At 38.2% G+C, this 10,576-nt stretch overlaps 1 protein-coding gene across 3 annotated transcripts in view; it reads right to left on the bottom strand.

Annotated features, from left to right (window-relative positions):
• FIGN (fidgetin, microtubule severing factor) overlaps positions 1-10,576 on the bottom strand; it is a 134,161-nt gene that overhangs the window by 4,148 nt on the left and 119,437 nt on the right. The window contains exons 1-2 of one of the 3 annotated variants that reach the window (XM_058441591.1): positions 5,558-5,626; positions 639-5,033 (exon numbers count right to left, since the gene is read on the bottom strand). In XM_058441591.1, the coding sequence (XP_058297574.1) occupies positions 2,779-5,025 (2,247 nt within the window). In that variant the 5' untranslated portion in view covers positions 5,026-5,033; positions 5,558-5,626 and the 3' untranslated portion in view covers positions 639-2,778. Of the gene's footprint in view, positions 5,034-5,557; positions 5,627-10,576 lie in introns of those variants that run through there. The other 2 variants (XM_032755555.2, XM_032755556.2) reach the window with 2 other exon arrangements.

The raw sequence follows: 10,576 nt of genomic DNA, 5'->3' as shown, positions 1-10,576 counted from the left end.
TCTTCAACATACCCAATTTCCTAAGAAATCAAATCTTGGATTTTGTGAGGCTAAATGAAAATCACATACGACTTCAGCTTCTGTCTAAATACATGGATTTTTGACCACTCGTATCTCAAATTAATTTTTAAGTTACTCAGAGTTCTAATTTTTAAGTCATTTAAAGCTAAAAGCCAAGATGTATGACTTCAATTTATTTTCAGTTTTATAAATGAGTGTAAAACACAATAGTGCAGTCATATATTTGGCATTAAATCTTACTAGCCACAAAAAATGTGGGTCAATATTGGATTTTCCAAAGTTGTCTAAATAAGACTGGGTTTGTCAAAACTTGCCAGACGCTTTCAAGTGAACACAGCATGTTGGCGGAAATGAAATGTAATGTCTAAAAGTCAGAAAATAGGTCAGCACTGTGCAAAAGTAAACTTGTCAGTGAGATCAATATGAACCTACAAGTTAATGTGGATATTAGAATTTCCTTACAAGGGATGCACAGGGTAGACCCAGAACACGATTGTAGCATTTATTCACTTGTGAAAAGCAGAGGGCATATTTAAGTATTATTTTTTGTATCCTTAATGAAAGGCACTGCTTTTTAATATGGAATATTTATATTTAAGCACAGCTTTAATTGACAGAATGTCATAGTAAATTCAATTCTGGTTCAATTGCTCAGTTTTTAGCAACATAAAAAATAAAAAAGGGGAGTAAAGATCAAGTATCATAAAATTTCAGAGATAAGAAATCCCTCATTAGCTTTCTCTATGTTAAGTGTTTCAGAGAATTGGACATTGTGGATAAGATCGGTAAAAATTTTTGTAAGAAAAAAAAAACAGAAAGACCTTTCTTGGGGCTTCTCATTGCATTTATTTAAATTTTTTAAAAAATGTACATCATTTATTTATTGAATACATAAAATGCCAGTGCTTTGCAACAGTTTTGTTACTGCATCTCTAAACTAAAAAAAGAAAAGGGGAAAAAACCCAGGAAAATACATTCAAAAGGCCAGGCTGTTCTGCTTACGCATGGGCAGTGGCTGTGGAAAGCTACAGCCTGCTCTGTGACTGTTCAGAAGCATTGCCAAACATCAGCCCACTGTCAATGAAAGGTTGCACATAAAGCATTAAAGGATACAAAGAACAACTTGACAGAGAGCAGGAGAGAAACAGGAAATGAAGAAAAATGCCACTTATGCTATGGGTGGGGCTGGGGCTGGTAGACTCAGGTGGAAGTAAGCACAAATGCTGATGTTTTTGGAAACTAGATTTACGGTGAAAGATAGAAGAAAACAAAGTAACATGTTTGGCAAGCTACACTGCAGTGTGTGTGTCCACTTCCAATTTTCTACTTTACTTTCCAAGAGAAATGTAACAAAACTGAGGTAGAAATAAAGCAGGAGCACTACAGCCCAGATTTCAAAATGAGAAGCAAAATTGCACTGACAAGAGTGGAGTCAAAAAGAAGGGGAGGAGATGGAGAGGTTCTTTGTGGATATATATACGTATGTAAGTTGGTTGGTTGGTTTTTGTTTTTATTTATTTGTGTGTTCATTTTGGTTGCTATCCTCTGCATTCTATCAAATAGCACGGCAAGTCTATAAGCTAGATTAGTGAATAGAATGACACCATTCCCAGCAGTTTTAAGAGATAACTTGCAAACTACCACCACCATCACCACCACTACCACCGATGCAATAAAAAGGCAGTCATAGTTTTTAGGTACTGTGACTTTCAGGGTCCTAAACAGGTCTTGTGGCTGACAGGTCTAGACACTAATACAAACTGAATAAGTAGCTTTCAATTAACCAGTGTACCTTTTAAGAACATTTTCACTTAATTATCAAGGAGCAATGTACTAAGAACTCTTGCAGTTATTGACATAAAGAATTATTCTGCTCTGGTTAATTCCCCATAATTAGTAAAAGAACTTAAAAAAATCCTTCCATTTCTACTTTAAACTGTAAATATTCAGTTGTATCACACTTCAGTATTTTTCTGGATACATTCAAAGTAATTTTCCTTGCTATTTTCCAATTGTTGAGGTAAACATACATTTTAATATAAAGTAACATTGAAGCCTATCCTATTACTCTCAGCAGTACATAGTGCTTTCAACACATTCCTTTGAGGTACTGTACAAATCACAATCACTTTCCTGAGTTTTTGCAGACAAGAACATTAAAAGAAATGAACTGCAGAAATTAAGGTCCAGATTACCGTTACCCTGTTTTACCTGTTCTTAGCTTAATACTGCAGAACAGACAGGATTGAGGAATACTGTTGCTCTTAAAATGGCAAAAATCTGGTTTTCTGTCATAACACAACTGTTCATCTCTTTAGTCCAATAATGTTTGAAGTTAAAGCTCTTTATATTAGCACATGCCACCAATGTAATTGTGAGGCAAACAAAAAATAAAGCACCACTCCAGGCACTTGACAGCAACTAAATCTCGAGAACAGCAGAATGGAATCAACACACGAGGTTCATGTCCTTCTGAAATCAACACACTTGCACCTTGCTCCTTGGTGAGTGTTGTCTAGCTTGAACAGAACTGAGCATCCACATATGCTTTCTGTCATCTGGGGCTTTCAAATCAGAAGCTCTCATTTGATGCACTTTTCCTCCAAATCTACCCTGACTCTAAAGATGCAACTTAATCGTCATCTTCCCCAGTACCCTTTGCAATTTAAACACTACTGGAAAGGGGCTCTATTCCCTATGTAGCAGGTTTTATGTGTGTGTGCCAACATTCATTACATTTTTTTTCTAAAGAAGTTATCACTGACTGCAACCAAACATTTTGTTCCATTCAACATACATATCAAGCTCCTTTTGAGATATGCTAGGCTGAATCTTGCAGAAAGCATTTTCAAAGTCTTGATATGTAACGGGCCTCAACTGGCTGGGCATAATGGCTGAAAGGTCTGTGGCTGGCATGGCATGGAGGGGGCCCACCACTGCTTCCTGACACAAATGAGCCACGTCTAGTCCAGAAAAGCCTTCTGTGCGCTGGACGAGCAGTGCAAACTCCTTGTCATTGAGACAGTAATTGTGCTGTGAGAGCAGTTGTACTATTATCTGGTGCCTCGCTGTGCTGTCAGGAAGTGGGATTAAAAGTCGTTTCATGAAGTACCTCCGAAGGGATTCATCTATTTCTTCTGGTTTACTGGTGGCACAAATTACTACGATTTGGTCCTCAGCCGAAGTTAGTACAGTGTCCAGTTGCATCAGAAATTCGGTTCTCATCCGACTAACTGGACTGTGTTCCTCATTCACTTGAGAGGAGAGAAGCATGTCAATGTCACTAACAAAAATCACCGAGGGCTGGCGACACCTGGCCACAAGAAAAGAGGCATGGATAATTTTCTCTGCTTCTCCTAACCACTTGGCGACTAGTCCAGAACCGGCAATTTTGAAAAATGTGGCCCCCAGCTGACTAGCGATGCATCTGCCCAATAATGTTTTGCCTGTCCCCCGAGGTCCAAATAAAAGGATGCTCCGAGGTAAGGCTGTCAGTCCACTGAATGCATCTGACCTCAACACTGGCCATAAAACCTCCTCTTTAATGACAGCCTTCACCAGGTCGAGACCAGCAATGTCATTCCAGTCCACTGGAGGTCCTTGGGTGATAATCTCATTGGTTACCAGGTCGATGAGGTGCGTGTCAGTATTCTTCAGTTGCTCGTCCACAGAGTGGTTGGATGAGGTAGCTGCACGGAGTCCAGGGCCTTGCATTGGGTGAGAGAGGAGCTGCCTGTGCTCGTCCCCATGTTCACTCATTACTGGCGATGTGTACTTCCCAAAGGATTCACTGGATCTTGATCCCAATGAATTTTTAGCAGTACTGTAGGAAGGAGGGGTCAGAGCCCTACTGGACTGGCTGCTGAATTTCCTTTGCTGTTCAGAGGACATTAGCTGCTTCGTTGGCTTAAATGCTAAGGATGATGTTTCAGCACTTCTGTCAAAGCCATTCCCCCGATTTGTGTTTGAAATGCTGTTGTCGGGCATTCTGTACATAGGACTCTGTGTAGATCTCTGTTGGCCATAGCTGTAATTTCCATAACTGGAGTCCATATCTCCTTGCCCTGCCATATAGAAAGCTTTCCTTTTGAGAGAACTTGCAGAACTGTTTGTCAGAGCCGATGGTGCAATAGGTGTCAAACCATGGCCCTGGTAGGTGTAGCCAGGAACAGTGGTGGGGGGCAGGGGGGTGGGAGCAGGAATTCCTGAAGGCAGGTACGCTGAAGGCGGAGGCGGTGCCCCCCCAGGGCTGTACCCAGACCCCACAGCAGTCTGAGGAGGATAGCTAGCAGACGGATAGCTGTAACTGGAGAGGTTAGAAGTCCCATTGTAGCCTGGGACCAAGGCTGGTGGCGGAGGAGGTGGTGGCGGGGGCTGTAGTAGCCCAGAGCTATGCAAAGGAGACGGATGAGGTGAAGGAAGTGCAGGTGCTGGCTGGCTACTATAAGTAGAATGCAAATATGATCCGTTGTATCCTGGGGCATATTCCTGAGATGGGAGCCCTGCATGAAGACTGGGTACGGTGTGGCTTCCACAGGTACTACTTGAATAACTAGGTTCTGTCAGGTTGCTGGCTACCCCAGGAGAGCTCCCTATACTGGCAGAGACATCTGTTGGAGGGAGGGCTGAACTGACTCCAGCTTTGCTGGCAGTGATAACATCCGGAACACAGTTCATGGGATAAACAGCTTCTGAATTCAAGGAAGGCTGCCAGGGTTCACTTTCATTTTTCCGACCGTTCACTAGTCCTGATGGTGCGTCCGAATAGTTGCTGAGTACGGGTCGGTCCACAGGACCTTCCAAAATGCCGGAATACTTCTCTGCATATTTTTTTAGTAGGTTGGATGCAGTCAGAGCAGATATGTCATCATTCGCCCAGGCATACTGATAGGTGCGCTGCAAATGACCTCTGTAGGCTTCAACTTTGTGGGCAGGAGACCGAGTGGTTGAGGTGATGTCAAAGTGCTGTTCTGGCCACTGGGCATGCTCTGGCGTCCACTGCATCTTCAAGCCTAAGAATTTTGGGGGGAAAAAAGTTAATTTACTTAAATAGGCATCAGCACTCTTAAAGCTTTTCCCCCAATTTCTTTTGTTACCTATTATTTTCCATTAATGATATGTATACTTTAAAAGATCTACACTGTTTTTAATACCTATTATGATCCCTATAATAAGTACTCTTTAAAATGGACTAAACTTCAGCCCGGTTTAAAAAGTACACTGAGTTTAAAATATAACTCTGTAGTTACCTATATTTTTTGCATTTGTAAGGAATAAGTAAATCTATTTCTGTCAAGCCCATCAGCTTACTTACTATACGCACATACACAATCACATATATATGTACACACACATTCCTGTCAAATTAGAATTCACTCACAGGTTCTTAAAATAAGCAAACATTTTAAATATCTTGCACATGGCAGTATTAACATGTACAATATCTAGCTATTCTGTCTGTTCACATCACAGTTTCTGTTTTACATTTTAAGCAATATAAAAATGAGACACAGCTGAGAGATCACATCTAGGATACCTCTCTTATTTGGTACTGAACACCTAGTTAGCACAGTATAATGCTCCCTGCGCAGAACAATATGACACAGACATAGCAGGTCATTCCATAATCCAACTCTCATCTAAAGTGGTCCACGACAGTTTCAAATCTGCTTCGTGGAGTGCAGCAAAGCAATCTCCCAGGCAGCGCTCCATCGCTTTCATCGCACAAAGCCTACAACTCGGTATGAATTACAACTGGCTCCTTTCTGCCTCTCAGTTCTGTTGTTGAGTCTCTGAAAAAAAAAAACAAGCATCACTTGTCTGTCGGTCTTCTAGCGTTCTCCCTCCTTCTCTTATAATCCCTCCTCCCCTTACAGCCTGCAAGGTACTAAGAGGGGAGAATGTGTGTGTGTGTGTGTGTGTGTATTTATACACATCCCCTCTTATATATCTTCATATGTATATATATTATATATGAGAGAAAGAGAGAGAGAGAGAGAAAGGAAACCAAGGGGAAAGGGAAGATAAGAATGGAGAGAGATTCTGGATTCTAACTCTTTTAATTTCTATAGGAAACCACGTAGGGCATACACTAGAGGAGCACAAGTAGATAATGAGATGGTCTGGGTAATTCTATCATCTGCTGGGTTACTAAGTGAAGCAAAGTTGACTATGTAGCAATCTACAAAATGAGTATTTTCTCATTTAAGAAAAAAATACTAAGCAGTAAGAATAATTTGAATTTTAAATTGTAAAGAGACTTTAGAAATTACTTTATTTCACAGATTAGGAAACCAGGGCCCAAAGCGATTTATAACGTACCCTCGAGGTCTCACATACAGTTAGTTACCGAAGAGGACTGGTATCCTGTTCTCCTTTTTCCCATTGCTGGCTCATCTCAGTCTAATCTCTGCTTGGTTTAACACTTCCTATTCTGGTACAGCTATATTAAGCATCTCTCCTTCATCTTTTTTGTATTAGCCAAAGTGAATTTTGCAAACTGTCTTGTGCCCTCTGGCAGAGATGCCTTGATAAGGAGGAGGCCTGGTCTACATGAAGTATCTGTGGCATCAACCCCCTTCTGAATTACTACAGTCTATTTTGTCAGTTTCTACCCCCTTCTGTGCTCTTCCTCCAAGCTCTGTGGCTCCTCATTGCCTGACTCTGCCTTCTGACATGGCCAGCTTTGACTTACTGCGATAAACTGAACATAACACACAGTTTGGTAACAGAATGACATGTTGATTCCCTTCTGACTCCCTCTTCCTTGTTTGCAAAACCACTGCACCAGACACTGGAAGTTAATTAGCAGGATGACGCTGTGCTAATTGTGTTAATTTACAAGGTTTTAGTCAAAGAGAATCATGCCAGGGCTGGCACTGCTGTCATGCTTCCGACTTAATGATTAAGAAATACTGAAAACAAGGTGGGAAGGATTGCAGTAATTACACAATAAATGAATAAAGCAACAGGATTCATTTGCAAATATATTTTACTGCAATTGTACTCATTTGCATTTTGATTTTTAAAAAGGATCCATGTAGATATTCATTTGCAAATCACAACTCAGTTAAATTAAGTCTGAATGCTGCACAGTGTAACTTAATCAACCTAAATATATGTATATATATATATATGTAAAAATTCTAAAGACCTCAGTTCTCTTGTACATGCAACAGATTCTTTCTTCAATTTCCCTCAACTACCCCCAATATTCATATTTATGTTTTAAAACTTTACATATTATTAAATAATCTCATTGAATGGGAAAATAGTATTATAAAATCCTGATGAAATGCAGCTTGCATCATTTCACTCACAGAAACTCTGAGGATGAGTTCCAGGGAGAACTAAAGTGGTATTCTTAATTATTTCTGCTTTCTCAATCATTACTTTTTAAGGGGGAGGAAAACACACCGCAAAATGGGTGAAATGACCGAAACCACACTTAAAGGGGAAAAGATGCAATTTTAATGAAGCAGCATTTCAGGAATCATACTTTCATTAAATTCAACTGGAAATTATTAAGAGCAAATCACCAGGAACCAATCGCAAGTAATCAGTATCTAAATTCTTCTAGTGTCATGGGATTTACTTCAAGCCTTATAAAAAGGAGAGAATATTAATGTGACTGTAATGTAGAACTGTCTAAGAGACCTACAAATTCATTAGTCCTGTAAATTATTTCTAGGGAATTTCTATTATGTTTTTTTCTTTAAAATATTATCAAAATACAGAGTAGAGAAAATAAGAACACACATATGCTGTGAGTATAAATGTGATTAGTTTGATACAGAAAAACGTGAAAAAAAAGTCTTAAAGGGCTCAACAAATAATTTAGAAGTACAGGCAATGGAATTTAGCACAACACATAGACATACGTACGCACACATAATTTAAAGGATGGCTTCCTTTCAGTTCGCTGAGCTAAGCCATTGTTAGCATAAGTTAATAAACATACATAACAAACATTATGAAGAAATATACTTTTTAACTCAAATGAAACTGCTTATTTTTTTAAAAAAACTCAGGAGGTGGCAACCCCCCACCTGTATTCGCTTAAATAATGTTTTCTTGTAAATGTATTATTCATAAAAGAGATGAAAAAAGATTTTAATAAGTTATAATCACTGTAAAAGACAGTAGTATACAGTTTAAATAGAGTGTTCATTTCATAGGGTATTTTTGCATAGTTTAACTCTAGCAAAACTAAATTTCGTAAGATTTCTTTTTCACCAGAAATTAAGCAAAGATCATATTTATCAAAATTATCTATTCGGAACAATTACTGGATACACCATTGCCTTTTGATTGTCATGCTATTTTTGGATGTGCTTACCAAGATAATTGAAAGTTTATTTATTGATGCATAGTAAATAACAATAACCCTTGCAGAGCTGCAAAAGGCAAAATTGTATTTTGTTTAAATACAAGGGAATGGACTTGTTCATATCCCCTGAAACAAGAGAATTTATCCAGTGCTTTAAAATCATTAATGTTATTTAAAAGCATAAGTTAATCTAACCATAAACTAATTATTGATATTAGCGGGAGCTGAGGAAATCAGTGTTCAGGAGATTGTCTTGGCCTTCGAAGTACAGAGCCTTTTTGTTGGTTCCTTGAATTTTAACACTAATTGGAAATTGGTAACCAAATTTATTTTTATTGTTGTTATTGTTATCGTGTTTATTGGTGGTGATATTTCTGATATGAAATGGAACAAAACCACAGAGCCAAATGTTTTCTGAACAACAAAAACATCCTGCTTTGTTTGATTGTATTGCAGTTATCTGTGAGTCAGAAGCAATACACTTGTGTCACTTAACTTGGCACTCAAATAATGGGATGAGTTTTAAAAACAGCTTTTATATGGTTTCTCTTCAGAACATGGAGATGAATCTCAGAAACAATACTATTTTAACGTTATTAGAAGCATGACTTTAGAACAATAACTCCTACTGTTGTTTGGAAATAGTTTAAATAGGCACAGTAAAAATTCAGAAAACAGTGGAAAGTAAGAAAAATAGTTTTTAAAGATAATTGAAGAATTGTTCCAAAACATCAATTTTTATTTCTGAAAGGATCAGAAAAATCTTAATACAGCTGGCAAATTTCATCATGCAACGTGCTTTTTGAAAATACACAATCTAATAGAAAATTGCTTTTAAGATAATTTAAGTGTTACATAGGAATGACAGGTACTAGAGGAAAACATCTGAGCATTGTTCTTATTTTATTGTTATGGGACGAATCCATGTATATATAAATGAACAAATCCATATTTCCTATATAACTGGATAGTATGGATAACATTTGCCATTCTTACCATTACTGACCATTTAATAACTTAGGTTTAATTACTAACCGGTTACTGCCTTGTTGCTTTACTTTTTCCATTTTGCTCTTTAACTAGTTTCAAAACGAAACAACTATAGTATCCTCTAACGTTCTGCCACAGCTATAAAATTTTAAAGAGTAATATGGAAAAATGAAGGGTATAAAAGCAACTTTCAAAATGAGAGGAAAATTGGAAATAAAAGGTTAGGTCTTCTAGATCTGTTTTTAGCACATATTCATAGAAATATCAACGTGAGGCACTCACTACCCACCCCACTCCTTATATACGTGTACTATTCAACAGTTCATCAGGTCTAAAATAGTTACTCCCTTTTACAATGTTCCCATAGGGTGATTTTGGCTACTAGGGGCTCTGCCTTCATTTGGAGGTTTTCTCAGACTTCCTAAGGGCACAGACCTGAGGCAAACACCTGCAGGCATGGCGGGTTTGCCTGCTCTAAAACAGACGCACAGCACTCACACAGGCCTGCATGACAACATTACTACACCTATTACATTTCTTTGAGCTATTGCGCCTCTGAACCTTTCATTATTTTTTAACATTAAAAAATTAATATAATATTAGCAAGGGTTTCTCTGAAAAACAATCACTACTGGGGTAAATACTGTAAAGTAATTATAATACTTTACAGCCTCTTCTTTCTGATGGAACAGATTTATCATCTCTTGGGTTGGAAATGGCAGAACTAACATACAGAGCATTCAAAATTTCCAGTAGAAAGTAGAAAATTCACTGGCTAAAAATACAGGTCTATGCAGTGAAGAACTTTCTGAGAGAAGGATTGTACACCTCCCGGCACTGCAAACTGGCCCTGTGCAATATCTACTTATTATCATTCTTCAAGGGAAGTGATGACCAAATGAAATGTTTGAGGAGACTAATGCAGCCTTGTCTACTCATCCTCATAAGCCAAGAGGCCAACACAGCATTATCTAGTATTACTAGTACTAACTCATTTGATCTGGAAATTTCTTCAGCCCATTCCCCAATAATTCTTGGCTTTAAAATATGGCATAAAATCTACAAGTAATAGAAAGGGAAAAAAGTGAGGAAGAAGCACTGAAATTACATATCGTTTTCACCTAATTTTGTTCCATCTTTAGAGGACAAAAATTAGAAGATTTTATAAGCTGAATGTAACAGAGGGGCTAAATTAGAAGATTTTATAAGCTGAATGTAACAGAGGGGCTGTCAAAT

This window comes from Hylobates moloch, unplaced genomic scaffold, assembly GCF_009828535.3.
Source record: "Hylobates moloch isolate HMO894 unplaced genomic scaffold, HMol_V3 SCAFFOLD_1, whole genome shotgun sequence".
NCBI lineage: Eukaryota > Metazoa > Chordata > Mammalia > Primates > Hylobatidae > Hylobates > Hylobates moloch.
The sequence above is the reverse complement of the archived record's forward strand: the minus strand, read 5'-3'. Positions and strand labels throughout refer to the sequence as shown.